Below are 15,002 nucleotides of genomic sequence, written 5' to 3'. Positions count from 1 at the left end.
ATTAGAATTCAACGAAGAAGAAGAGAAACAACAGGAGGCACCTCAGGCCGTAGCTCTAGGAGGATAGGAGCAAACTCTTAAAGACCTACCTGAGTGCCCGGATCATAGGCCAACTTTCTTTATCAAAGGCAAGCCCAGAGCATTTTAAGCCTCCTATGTTTTACAAAATATCACTTGAGTCTTTTATATTTGATGCATTAGGTTATAAGAGTTGGTTGGAAACACTTGATGCATAGAGCTACCTTGTCCAGATATATACCTTTAACCCTGTGTAGGTCCAGGATCAAATATATGCTTAGTCATGCTTAAACCGGTAGAAGTCGGGAGATTTCATGTCACCTACAAGATATAGGTGGATACCAAAGCACGGTTGGCTATATTTGCTATCATGGAACAGAACCAAGGGGTAATATAATTGGAGGCCGGGCGGAGTCTATTGTATGTCTACATCTCTTAACATTGCTTTACCAGGTTGTCATCCCTAGTGATGATACCAAACATGCTTGTCGATACTACCTAGCATTACTACTAGAATAATACTAAGTAGTTCTTTATTATTTTTATGTGATTAGAAAGAATATATATATGAATGAAAGAATATATAATGTCATAACAATTGTACCAAACATATAAAAGTAATGATAGATACAAAAGAGAGGGGGTACAAAGACTATACCAAACCACGCTCTTGACATGATCAGGAATCCAAGCGAAACCTGCTTGCCTCCCTCTAGACCTTGCCTAACTAGCTATGCCCTAGATTATGATGGAGCTCTAAGGATGATTAGGGTTTCTATCTTCTCAAATGACTTATCAGGGTTTCATGCCTGGGGGTGGCATGGGCTGGTATATATAGGCCGAAGCGTCAATCCTAAACTCTTGGATTAAACCAACTTGAATAAACAGCGTAGATGCAATCCTTAAGGCGGTGGAGAACCAACGTAGCGAGGCAGAGACTGACAGGTGGGGCCCCAGACTGGCTGGCCTAAGGGTGGGACCGACCGGCCCCACCTGGTGGCCTCTCGCCCTCCGCTTTAGTGTGGTGTCCTCTAGAACCTTCTAGAGTTGTTTATACCATGGATAATCATCATTAAGTCTGACATCTAGGTCCACCTTAATGGTTTTCTAGATAAACCCTGCAGAAAATACAGATTCACCAAAACTCGTAGAATTTGATAGTTTAAACCCCTAAACCTTTGTTGGTGATTATTTTTATGCACTTATACAAGTTATATTGATGGTTTATAATGTTTGTTAACTACCATCAACAGAGGGTTTGTGCGTTCTGATGCACGAGCCCTCACAGCACGACGACATCGCAGTTATCATGTCTCTGCTTCTAGGTGTGGTTGTCACTCTTGATGAAGAGCTAGCGTGAGCTGTCACTGTAGAAGTTGGCTCTGAGGGCGACGTGGTTTGGTCTGCTCGACGCGACGCGTCGTGTGCTCAGAAGACCCGCTTCCTCGGATGCATGTGCCTCCGTGTGAAAGCTAACAGTTCATAATAACATGATGGATGGCTAGTCCATCATAGGGGGTTTGACCCAGGTTCTAGGCTTGACCTTGTGAGGCGTGGCGCCGGGTAGCCACCTAATCACTAACGACAACGTCACGTGGCGGCAGGTGGTTTCGTCGCTTGTGAGCACCCTGATTTGTCACGTCTTGCTAGGGGCGACATTGCTTAGGACGTGGCTATACCATAGGATCCAGGGCTCCCGCATGGTGGGAGGCCGGTGACGAGTGTTAGTCGTTGATGTGGACGATCTCATTATTTCCTACAAGGATGTGGCTGCCGAGGGCCATTCCGTGCGTGAGCTCGTCATGGACCATAGGCCTCTGGTTTCCTAGGGAAAACCTAGCCATGGCTGGTGATGAGAGAGGGTAGTGGGCCCCCTATGTAGGTGAACTCTAGAATGCAACCACTGAGGGTCATTCTGAGAGTGTGTCCGCCATGGGCCACGGGTCCAGGTCTCCAAGGTGGAGGATCTGGCTTTGGCTGAAGATGGACATGGGCACTAGTCCTTCGACGCCGATGAACTCGGGGTTCCCATGATGGATGTGGCCGCCGTGGGACATTCTGCAGGCGAATCCATCAACGGTGCGAGGGAGCCATCGCTTCGTCTCAACAATCGAGAGTGCGTGACTGTTCCCTACCTGGTGCGCCAATTGTCGGTGTTTTGTAGACTGACTAGTAAATTTATACGAATGCCACACTGCTCTAGAAAGATGATGGTAGCATCCAAAAGACACGAGGAGTTATACTGGTTCAGGCCGAAGCCCTACGTCTAGTCTCAGAGATGATCGAGTGCATGTTTCTCGCTTGAATGCTATGAAGTTCTTACAATAGAGGGTGCAAGAATGGTGGAAGAGGTAGGAGAGCTAGAGCTATGAGACGGACTGCCCGAATGAAACCTTCGAGAGTCCGGAGAGTGTGAAGATGATCTCAGAAGGGTGCCCTGGCTACCCTTATATAGAGCCTAGGGCCAGGTCATGTACAAGAAGAAGGTTCTCCCGACCGAGGGGTCATGAGCCTGAGGGAGGGGGCCTAGCTAACTTGTCTTGCAAGTAATGTTGTCTTAGGGTGCACGTCCAAGGGTGGCTATCATCATGGTCTTGTGCCCACGTCGCGGCATGGTGTGGCATGGTGCCACAGTGGTAGTTGAGGCGACACTGTGGCCACGGTGGTGTTTCATCAGCCATCCTATGTGACATGGTCTCGCCGTGGCCTTCGTCATCACCTCCTGATCTCTCGGAGGCATCATACAAGAGTTGGTAGCCGCTTCGGGCCGTTGGTCATCTTGCTGCTCGCTATGCTTGGTGGCCACGATCCCACGCTTCAGGGTTGTGGCCTTCGCTGGCTTAGTTGGCCTCAAAAGTCAAGGGCATCGTCATGGCTCCCAATCCCATAGTGGGTAGGGGTGTATGTCTGTCTTGTCGGGCCGTATTTGGACGATGGGCCACCATACGGGCCGTCACAGCTCGACGGTGTTGTCTTGTCCTTGTAGCGTGGTGCAGGGATGGTGTCTGACCATACCGAGGTGACTGTTGTCCCCTCGGTCCTTGTGGGTCAGTGCGAGGTGCTTGCTTTTGTTAGAGCAGGCGTGCTTGGCGGGACTCGATCTCTCCCCGTTACTCCTAGGGGTAGGGACGGTGAGAAGTCGTGAGTTGTTGCATAGTGTGCGGCTAAGGAAGAAGGAAGGGGTCGTGGCCTACCTTGGTGCTTGTCCTAGGTCCACGTAGCTTTAGCTAGGCCTTGATCGTTTGGGCTTATACTGGTTGACATACCATGGGCCGTCCGAGCGGCTAACTAATCGGTGTCTTGAGATACCCAGGGTATCATAACCCCGACACTATCTAAATATGCACTATGGTTTTACTAAGTATTATTGCTATTTCCAACAACAAAAAAGTTTTATACTATAGGTTTATTCTAAACCTATCAAGCTAGATTAGGAAAGATAAATACAAATCCGAAGGAATGCAAGTAAGAGGGGAAATGTAAATCAGTTAGATAATACAAACTCCCATGTTGACGATTTTTCCTAAGGTATTGGGAAGCTCGCTCCCGCTAGTACTTATTGGAGCCCCTCGTAAGGATGCACTCACAAGAGGCAAGCTCCCGATCAAGTAACTTCGTGGATAACCCACACGCCTTCCCCATGCACATGTGGGTCTCCGTGTGGCCTTCTCTCGGATCATTCTTCGTCGTCTTCACTATCGAGTTTCCGACCCAAACGACGTGGGCCCCATCCCCTTGGTGCAACCTAGGCTGCCATTCCACACGTTTGAGGGTCTTGCAAGACTACAAAGCCCCTAGTGTTGGTTCATGCAAGCACCAGTAGCAAAGTGGTGTGCAAACCTCGCTAAACTCTAGGCTAACACCTAAACTAGCCTAAGCACCAGCTAATGCTTTTGCTAATTGCCCTAAACTTCTCTTAAGCAATTTTATGGCCAGAACATACTCAAAAACACCGCCAAGAGTCTCGGAATAAAGATAAGCATACTTTATCAAATAACAAGTTCCACTTGAACTTGGAGTATTCCTATGCAGGACTATAAAAAATGAAGAGAAATGAACTAGCCCTTAAGGGCCCACCACCCTCCCAAGCTTGCCATGATCCATAAGAAGCACTCCAAAATGATTCTCCACCCTCAATGGCTAGAGATGAGAGCACATAGATAGAATGGCCCACATGTAAGGTGAACCGACTTCAAGAAGGACTCACAAGCTTACATACCTCAGGGGCCCCACACCAGAGGGGAGGCCAACAGGGCAGAGAGGGGGTCGGCCTGTTTATGCACTTCAAGTACATATCACAACTAATTAACCCAATTAAGAGTGTCCCTGTTTGAGTATGTTCATTTTTTATACATACATGAAAATGCACTTTTGCCTTCAAAACAGAATAATCAGAAAAACACCTGGAAGTACAGCTGAACTACTAAACAGTAGGCCAGCCATGCGCCATTTGTTAATCGCGTCAAAAAGACGGAGCGTCTCCCATCTCCACATGGATTGTGCATCAACAATTGAAGGACTTCGCTGGTCGCTCAGGGGCATATGGAACAACTGGTGCTGGACAGGACATGACGGTCTCCGGTTTGCCCAGCTCAGAACCGCCTCCAAAGAACTAGCCAGCCAGCCTATAAATACAGCGCCTGGGGTACACACGAACACGGGGCAAGCTAGAAAGTACACAGCAACTCTGCACGCACAACCATGTCGCGTGTAGCTCTTCTCCTGCTCTTCGTCTTGCCGTTCCTCGTCGTCGTCTCGGCCGTGAAGGCAAGCAACAACGTCTCAAGGAGCCAGTTCCCTAAGGGCTTCCTCTTTGGCACAGCGTCCTCGGCCTACCAGGTAAGTAGAAGCTAGTTCTCCAAGCCTCTCATAGAGTACTGGAAGAAAAGAGTGAGTGGTTTTGCTCTTATATATGCTGCGTTTGACCTGTGCAGTATGAAGGAGCGATGAGGGAAGACGGCAGAGGGCCAAGCATCTGGGACACCTACACTCACACTCACCCAGATCATATGCCTGCCTCCATTTTCAAGCTCTTGCCATCAAAGTTAAGGACAGACCTTCAGGACAATATGCCTGTGGCTGTCACTTGCTAATTCTTATTGCTACTCGATCATCATGATCCTGACCATGTCGACATAGCTTAGTACCACTTTAGTGGCCAAATGGCCACACCAGTAAGGGCTCAAACAGGATCAAAAGCTACTTCTACATTTTAGGTTTTTAAGACTAGTTTGACCAAATGGTGCGTTGTATGATGCTAGTTCGGACAAGAGTACAGGACTAAGAACTAAAAAGTCCCACTAAATTAGCATGCCATCAAGCATCGCTTGACTGAACTAAAAAGTTGCATGGTAACACCTTAGGAAGTAGCTCCTTGCTCAAATGAAAGATTTAGTAGTTTAACACTATTGCGCACCATCAAGAAACCTCAAACAAATCAGGAGTTCTTAACAATTGCATAGGAGTATAGGAGGAAGAGCATGCAAATGATATGCTTGCTCATTAACAGGATCAGAACAGCTTGCTTTTTCAGGCAAATTGCGATCAAAAAGATAAACCAGAGTCAATAAAAAAATCAGGGGGGCAGGGGTATCCATCACCTTAAAACCGAATCAGAATCTTGAAGGAAAAAAAAATAGTAAACCTTGTCAGTTGTCACTCAACTTGCGACCAGACAACCAGACAATCTGTCGAAAATCAACTTAAGATAGCATAAAGTAATACAACTTGATAGGACGACTAGACTGTTTCTAAAAACAATGCCGGGCTTACGTGCTTTCCTGCAACAGCATGTAAAGTAAGTATGCTAATCAGGCAATGAAACCATGACATCTCGCATACAAGCCTCCTGCAGGTTACATTGTTTAACGTTTATTGACTAACGAACTACTGCAAACAAAAAAATCTTCAACAATGAAACATTCAAGGTAATGCAAAAAGGCATATGATTAAACCTAGAAATAAAGACAATCACATTGCTTTATTGATCTGTGCAAAACTAAATTTAGTTCATTCAGGACTTGTTTGTATTGTGCTTACAAAACAATGTTCCATATGCCGAGCCGAAGGGAAGAACTTCAGTATTTGATCTTAGAATGTTCTCGCAGTATTGAAGCGTACCTATGCACTATGTTCCGGTTCACTGATCAGGAAGAGTTGCTGTGATGTGATACTATAGTATGCCCCCAGGGAGAAAGGTATGCAACTCAAAACAGAACCGTGTTGTCACAAATATTGGAGGTTACCAGATCTCTAAGACTAACATTGATCCGAAACAGCAGAACAACCAGAAAAAAAAAATGGAGCTAGAAAGCCGTATAATAGGTGGTTAACTATCTTCTATGGTTCGGGGGGCAAGTGGCGTAGTCCGTGGGAAGATCAGAGCCTGTGAGGACCACCGGACCACCAGTCTTCCTTTGACCTGCCAATCTAAGGAAAAAAGTACATGTGAACAAAAAGTACAAATGAAAAGATGAGGATCTGCAAAATGGAACAATGTGTTAGCTAGTTGGACAACTTTTATAGTCAATACTTGATTGCTTTATGTCAAACAGCAACAAACAAAAAGGAAAAGAACACGAATATTATATGATCAAACTGAACCCAATCTATGGAGATGTCTACTCAGAAGTCAAAAAAGTCCAAACTAGTACAACTCACTGAAGCACACGAGGCAGTTATACAATTTCCTGAAAACAATGCCCCATCTAACCTACCGTATCAAATAAAATCCTAAATAGAGACCTCAACAGTTTGTTCAGAACCAGAGTCCAGTCCATGATTCTTGTTCTAAGCCCTGATAATTTCTCAACAGAGAAGATAGCAGATGGAAGCAATGGAGACATAGCAATTGATCCATATCACCGTTACCAGGTATTGTTGAAAAATGACCATCATAGCAACTAATAAATTTTTATTTTCCCAGCATATGTCAGATGTCATTCACTGAATACAGGAGGATGTCAAAATCATGAAGTATATAGGTTTTAATGCCTATAGATTTTCTATTTCTTGGACAAGAATTCTGCCTAGTAAGTGATTCTTCTAGCCTATTATCATACACTTCATGTTCTCAGAAAATTGTACTAGAATCTAAGAGGGAGGGGAAGGAATCAAATGACAAACTTGCATAGACCAGGAGATACAAGATGGGGTTCTCATTATATAACATTACTTCGTATTGAGTCAATGTGGAATTCTGTAGTCAAGGTGTTAGCCATGATTCATGAAGATGAACGTAATCCTAGCCGAGCCGGTGGTTTGGTGCACAAAATGGAAAGCTTTTCCTTTGTTTTAAATATGAAGTTGATGTTGAAAGTGTTCCGTATTACAAATGAGTTATCTCTTCTTTTTCAAAGAAAAGACCAAAACATTGTTGAGGCCATGTCATTGCTTATTGATGTGAAAGCACGCTTGATCAGTTTAAGAAATAAAGGCTGGGAGCAATTATTGGAAGAGGTCAAATCATTTTGTGTTGCAAAAGAAATTCCAATACCAAATATGGAAGAGGCAATACCAAGATGGGGCAGATCAAGGCGTGATGGCAACTTAATCACTCAAGAGCATCATTACCGTGTTGATACTTTCCTTGCTGCACTTGATGCTATAATCATGGAGATGGATCATCGCTTCAATGAGGTATCATCTGAGTTGCTTGTTTCATTTGCTTGTCTTGATCCAAGAGAGAACTTTGCTAGGTTTGATGTTGAAAAGATTGCTCGGATAACTGAGATCTATGATCAAGATTTCTCTATTCGTGATCGTGATAATATAAGGGAAGAACTTGAGACATTCCTTGTTCATGTGAGTAGAGTTGATGATTTCAAATCTTGTCATGACCTTGGAAGCTTGGCTACAACAATGATTGCAAATAAGAAACATATCCTTTTTCCATTGGTCTATCGCATCATTGAGTTAGCATTGATCCTACCTGTGGCAACATCTTCAGTTGAAAGAGCCTTCTCAGCTATGCACTTCATCAAGACAGCTTTGCGGAACAAGATGGGTGATGAATGGCTCAATAACTTGTTAGTGTGCTACATTGAGAAAGGGATCTTCAAGGAACTTGGTATTGATAAAGTTAAGAAGAGGTTTCAATCTATGAAAACCCGAAGAGTGAGCTTGCCAAAGAGCCCTCGACGTCATCAACATTCTTAGTCCTTCACCACTAGTAAGTATTTTCGCATGATGTCCATTATTGATTGATGACTACCATTATTTTATTGTTACTCGCTAAGATGCTAATTGATATTCATTCAATCTACAGGTTCATCCATTCTTAGTTATTTCACTTATTTGTAATTTGCAATGTATGGATCAACATCAACTATTCAAGAACTAGTTTATTCTTCAAATTTAAGGTAACATCTTTTGTTTCTCGGCTACTTTTCGTCGTCATGTGTGATCGTAGCGTTTTTGCCATGATTTGTGTGATTATAGTATGTGAATACGGTACATTGTGAATACGATATCTTTCTGGTTCATTTTCTGTTTGAAATTCGCCCCACCTATCATTTTTTCCTGGCTCCGTCATTGGTTCTACTCAATGTTTGATAACAAAACTAGCACATCAAAGGTGTCTCAGACAATAGACGAGAATTCCAAGGTTCAGCAAGCTTGTTATGATAGTTTGCACTAGTACTCATTTAATCATTTCCATATACTTAGGCAGCTTGATAGTTTGCACTTACAATGATGATAATTAATAATCATGCAGGAGAAGCAAAGAGGCAGCATAGGAATTACTCTAGTCAGCAACTGGATGATTCCCTACACAAATTCCAAGCGAGATAAGGATGCTGCCAAGCGCGCGCTACAATTTACGTATGGCTGGTGAGTTTTCATTTAGTTCTTACTAGACAGACTTCAGGTTTCGTCCTTGAAGTTTCCACTAAATCAAAATCAGAAAGATTTTTCTAAGAAACTATTTACATAATTTGGTGATAATTTGAACAGGTTCATGGATCCTCTAACTAAGGGAGATTACCCACTCAGAGCATGAGAACACTAGTTGGTAATAGATTACCAAGATTCACAAAAGAAGAGTCAAAGGCCATATACGGATCATTCGACTTCATTGGCCTCAACTACTATACAGCAAGATATGTTCAGAATACCAAACACAGTAACAATGGAAACAAAAGCTATAGTACTGATTCGTGAACTAATCAATCAGGTAATTATGTAAAAAAAAAGAGCGTACCCAGTGCAGAGAGCTCCCGCTCTGTGCGGGGTCTGGGAAAGGGTATCAGTGGCAAGCCTTACCCTCGCCTGTGCAATGCGAGGAGACCGCGACTCGAACCCGGGACCTTCCGGTCACAGGCGGTAAGACTCTACCGCTTGCACCAGGCCCGCCCTTCAATCAGGTAATTATGTAATCATGTTATTTCTATCCTATATTTAAATTACTTGGGTGGACTAAGAGTTTTCTGGACCTGTATTGTAACAACAGTTGAAAGAAACGGGACAGCTATCGGTCCAAAGGTATGACTTCCACAAAAAGGAAAATTATCTTGCTTCATGTTTGACAGTTGTGTAACTGGGTTGATGATAAATAATGAAGGGTTATTTATAGATAATCTAGTCATTTAGCACAAAATTAGAAAGTCATTGCAGATTCGCATGAAAACAACGAATATTTGTATCCAGGCTGGATCTCCTTGGCTGTACATCTATCCAAAAGGAATAGAAGATCTCCTGCTATACACCAAGAAGACATACAACAATCCTACAATCTACATCACAGAAAACGGTTCAACAGTCTAACTACATTTTATATCAGTTTGTTCTGTGGCTTACTCAGGAATCCAGAGCAGTAGCTGATAAATTTACTCATTATGCTGCAGGTGTCGATGAAATTAACAATGTAAACATACCACTTCAAGAAGCCTTAGTCGACAATACCAGAATAGAATTCTACCGGCAACACCTATTCCATATTCAAAGAGCCCTCAAGTAAGTCTGGTGCTTGATTTGTAGTAGATGCATAACTGAATTATCAATCACGATTCATGAAAATGTATGTATTAGACACAAAAAAATATTTATGTTTATGCACCAAAATCAAAAGTACTCTTATGACATGGCAGGGAAGGAACTAACGTACGAGGGTACTTTGCATGGTCACTATTTGACAATTTCGAGTGGATGGATGGTTATACTGTGAGATTTGGTATTAATTACATCGACTACAGGGATGGTTTGAAAAGATATCCAAAGAGTTCCAGCAAATGGTTCCAGAATTTCCTTCATAACTGAAATTTTGTACCGCTCAAGTTAAAAGTACTATGGATCAACATTACAATTACAAATGTAGCGTCTATATCTTATCGTACTCTCCAGCTTCCAGTTTTAGTGTTGTACAAGTGATTCTTATAAAGCCAAGATGATCAGACTGCAATTCCCCTGAGCATGCTGATATTTTGAGTAATAATACTACAAAAATGCATCTCATAAACCATTGTAGTCTGTCATGCTACTCTGATAGTTAGGATTTAAAAGCATACTCATGTCACACACACAATGGCCTTTTGCAACAGAAGCATACATTAGATGTTACACACAAACAGATACATATCACAGACGAACATAAACAATTGAAACCATTAAAACCAATGTTGCAAACATCAGCATGTTTAGCCTTGCAACTGGGGATTTTTCAAATTTCATAACAGATAGCACAGGGCTTCAAGGAATCATATAATTGGTTAATTACGCTGTTCAACTGCCCTGTATATCAGGAAAAAGTACAAGACTGACTAAGGCGGTCAACTTCTATGAAACATTGAGTAGATCATTGTTCACTGATAAATGAAGCCTTTGGTAACCATATATTACTTTCTTCACCACTCAACTGCATTCGTTCTGTCCTGAGAGGGCTATAATATGACTTGTCCATATGATGAATCTGATACTTTAATTCATACCCATACATACGCACTTCCAAGCAGCAAAGCAACAGGAGCAAGAAATCATAAATATTCTAAAGTATATACCATAAGATAATAATTTTGCAAACTCAATCTTATTTGGTCCAGGAACAAAAATACAGTCATACAGCTAATTGACTAACACTTGAGCTCAGTAAAGTATTGATCTCTCCAATTATATGCACTGGCCTTCCATCAAAAACAGACGATAGTGTTGACTCACACAGCTTCTTTAGTTCCCTTGTTTTTGTAACTGCTGCCTCCTGTATATGTGAAAAAGGTAAATATTTAACACACTCCACCTTCAGCAAATTAAAATAGATTTATTGGCTATATAAAGCGCAAGGACCAAGGAGACATATTGGTGTTTTGGTTCACTATTAGCACATAATGGATGAATAACTCCAATTTGCAAAGAGCGAATATGAATCATAAGCCTACGTATCTTTGCCACACTATGATGCTCTCTTCTTGAGTTTAGATCACAGCTTCACATGGATTGCTACTACATGGTGTTTTTTACTAAACTCAGTAAAACTGTAGAAGTATATGTGCAGATGAACAAAGCAACAGAATATAATTGAAACTGATGTCTGGACACAATACTTGGTTAGAATTTGCAGGGACACACTGCAGAGCTATTTCGCCAAATGGAATAAGAAATTAGTTAGCGAACAATGTGGAAATTCAAAGGTGATCTTTTCCATCATCCACCAGCAAATGGAGTGTCGTGTGTCTGAGCAGCATTGAGTTCAATACCAAATGGCCAGGATATTTGCATCATCATCGATCAGATAAACAATAGAAGGGCAGGCCTGGTGCAGTGGTGAGAGCTGTCTCACTGAGTCACCAGGTCGTGGGTTCGAAGCAGCCTCTTCGCAGATTTTGTGGGAGAAAGGCTTGTCTCGGTTTATCCCTTCCCCAGACCCCACTCATGTGGGAGCCTCCGGCACTGGGTCTGTCCTTTTTTTTATCGATCAGATAAACAATGCTTTTACAGAGTGTCTCAGCAAGTGATGAAATTGTATTTTCTGTAGCCAATTTTACCAAGGATTTTTTTTTTCACTTACTTGCTTTGGCCATGATGATGACAGTGCGTTTTGCAGCTCCATACGCTTAACAGATAAATCACCTAAACCTTCCCGTAATTTAACATCATGATGCTTTTTCTCTTCTAAGGTTGACACTAATCTGTCCAGAAACCTTGGGAAGAGGAAAGAAACAGTAACCAGTTAAAGAAAATATAGAAACATTATGCATTTATGGTGGAAAAACTGGTGTAGTATGCAAGCCTTCAAGAATAGGCTAAGAAAGAATTTTTTGCATTACTTTATTGAACTAATAGTAATGAAAGACATTAAGGAGCAGGATGCTTCATAATCCCTTACCTTTTAGAATTAAGGATCATTATAAGGTCAAGAGTCTTCTGATTAGTTAGCAATGAGATTGCTGAAGAAACCTCTACAAGCATATTCTCCAAACTATCAGGAGCATGCTGCTGGAGAACAAAAGGTGAGACAGCTAGCACTTGATGCTGTAGAGATGATGTATCTGCATTCCTCATCTCCCCTAAGCGTTGAGTCAAAAATGATTTTACCTGTTTCAGTTATCATAAATTAATAAATTGCAGCACTATGCAGTAAGGTGCATCCAGAAAGCAGCCTCATCGTACATCAAAAACACTAGTCACCAATTGAATTTCTAAAATAACGTTATTATTCAGTACAGACAAGATGAAAGGAAAGGTCTTAATAAGACAGATTATGCAATATCATCTGAACTAGAAAAGAGGGGGGAGGGAGGGGGGATGGTCAACATACCTCAAGTAAATCATCCAGAATGTCATTCCTATATTCCTTTTCCAACAACCGACTTCTATCTTCAGTTACCATTTGTGACTGCGGTTGCTCTAATTCAGATGGAGCATTCTGTATACTAGCAATTTCTTCAGAACTATCAGCAGTGATGTCCCAGCAAATACCAGACTCAGATGATGCAAGATCTTCTTGGTTCAAGGATTTGTCTGAGACACTAACATTATAATTTTCAGAACCGGCCAGCTCTATATTAGCGTCAATAATTTCATATGATCCAAAACCATTGCCAGATTCTTCAATAGGCTGTTCCACAGCACCAATGTCCCAATCAATTTCATTAGCGTCCACAGAAATGTCCCAATCAATATCATCAGCAGCAACATTTGAGTCAATTTGTCCTGCGCTCCCAAACCCATGAGATTTCGGTGCCTCTCCAAGAGAACTTTTGATCTCATTATATACTGAGACATGCAAAGAAGGAGGGTTGGCCTGCAACTCTTTCAGCTTATGTAGCACAGAAACACAATTTCCCTGAAGTTCAGAAGAACAAAGTGGTTAAAATTCACGAGAATGTTTCTAGCAGCTAAAAATTGTGTATTCAGTATGTGATATGTTCTACATAGTCCTGATTGTACCTTGTCCTCAGTATGGCAGTCCTTAACAAAAGTTGTGTAGTACTCCATGGCATTTGAGACAGGATCACTGTTCAGGACCTCCAAGATTTTGCTAAAAGTAGATGGAAGTGTTTTTGCAGACTCTATTAGTTCTTCCCTCACATTTATTCCCTGCAGATGACAAAGTTTAAACCAAGTGGCACTCCAGATCAGTATGATGTGGTGAGCAATGTAGTAGGAAAATTACTGCAGGTTGGGAAAAAGGTAGAGAAGCTGACCTGCAAACCGAGTTCCTGGCAAGCTTCTACATATCTAGTAGCTGACAATGCTGCAAGACGCTTGATGTCAGCCTCCCTTCGATCAAGCTCTGCAAGTTGCTGCTGAGTCTTCTGCATCTGCTTCCTCTGATATGGACTTGAAGGAGCCAAAAAAATCAAGTCAACTAACCAAGGTCAAGCATAGCTAAACATAATTTTAGTTAGCAGTTAAACTCAATATCTAGACAGACTTCATACATGTCATAGTTAACATTTTGAACCATGATCTGTGCTGCCTCTCCAAGGAAGACATGGTCCTTCTCGTAAGCTTTAATAATGGACTCCCATTCACCCTAGAAAATACAATTGCAATCAGTTGGGATGTCAATTCCAGCAAACGACATTGCATTTGTCTCAGAAGGAAAAGCAAACACTACCGCGGATCCCGTCAGGCGGCCAAATATGTTGCGACTCTCGGTGTTGGAGTCAAGAAGAATGCCATATATCTTCTTCGCTTCAAGGTACCCAATTTCTGAACCAAGGCAAGGAATCAGAAGCAAAGGATTACATTCCACACGGACAGAGAGTGAGAAAATCGAATCGCGCGACCTAAGGAAGCAAGTTAAGGAAGAAAGGGGCGGCGTTCGGCACGAGGGTTTATAAGAGCATGACGAATTCGCCGAAATTCCTACACTGACGATCCGCTAAGAGGTGGGGATCAACTCTGCTACCTTCGGGGTCGAGGGAGAGGAGCGAGGGGTGCAGGTCCCGCGGCAGGGCGGCGAAGGCGGCGGCGACGCGGGCGCGAATGCCGGCGAGGCGCTTCCGCCAGTCGTGCGGCACTCGCTTGCGGTCGACGAGCCACTCCTGGAGGCGGCCAAAGGCGATGTCGATGGGGAGGTTGCGGATCTCCGACGGGTCGTGCATCGTGGCGCCCGCGGGGTCCGCGCGGCCGGCGAGGGAGGGACAACGAACGCGAGCGCCGCAGGCCGGAGCCGATCGGGGAGAACCGGAGAAGAGAGTGGGCGATGGATGACTCCGTTGGACTCGGCTGCACTTGATTGTTGGGCTCGAGAGTAGTGCTTGGTTGGGCCTCTTCAGTCCACAGAGCCCGCCCAAACCTCCCTCGATTTCGGCTCGCGTACGCGACACGCGGGTTGCGGTGCGAAAAATCCCGGCGCTCGTTTAGATTGTAAATTTTTACTATCCAGATATTGTAGCATGTTTCGTTTGTATTTGACAAACTTTGTCTGATTATGGACTAACTAGGCTCAAAAGATTCATCTCGTGATTTACAACCAAACTGTGCAATTAGTTATTTTTTTATCTATATTTAATGCTCCATGCGTCTAAAAATTGACATGATTG

At 42.9% G+C, this 15,002-nt stretch overlaps 1 protein-coding gene and 1 pseudogene across 1 annotated transcript; one reads left to right on the top strand and one right to left on the bottom strand.

The window, feature by feature from the left end:
• Positions 1-4,719: 4,719 nt before the first annotated feature.
• Positions 4,720-10,275, top strand: LOC136526008 (beta-glucosidase 24-like; annotated as a pseudogene).
• Positions 10,276-10,703: 428 nt separating this feature from the next.
• Positions 10,704-14,699, bottom strand: LOC136527783 (CDK5RAP3-like protein). The gene is made up of 9 exons (XM_066520621.1): positions 14,366-14,699; positions 14,072-14,166; positions 13,893-13,987; positions 13,656-13,791; positions 13,399-13,548; positions 12,767-13,294; positions 12,335-12,543; positions 12,017-12,149; positions 10,704-11,209 (listed from the first exon to the last, which is right to left on the bottom strand). Exons 1-9 carry the CDS (start codon positions 14,559-14,561, stop codon positions 11,069-11,071), a joined length of 1,683 nt encoding a protein of 560 aa, XP_066376718.1. The 5' UTR covers positions 14,562-14,699; the 3' UTR covers positions 10,704-11,068.
• Positions 14,700-15,002: the final 303 nt, after the last annotated feature.

The sequence above is a fragment of the Miscanthus floridulus genome, chromosome 19, assembly GCF_019320115.1.
Source record: "Miscanthus floridulus cultivar M001 chromosome 19, ASM1932011v1, whole genome shotgun sequence".
Taxonomy (NCBI): Eukaryota; Viridiplantae; Streptophyta; class Magnoliopsida; order Poales; family Poaceae; genus Miscanthus; species Miscanthus floridulus.
Note: the sequence above shows the minus strand (reverse complement) of the source record. Positions and strands in the feature narration are given on the sequence as shown.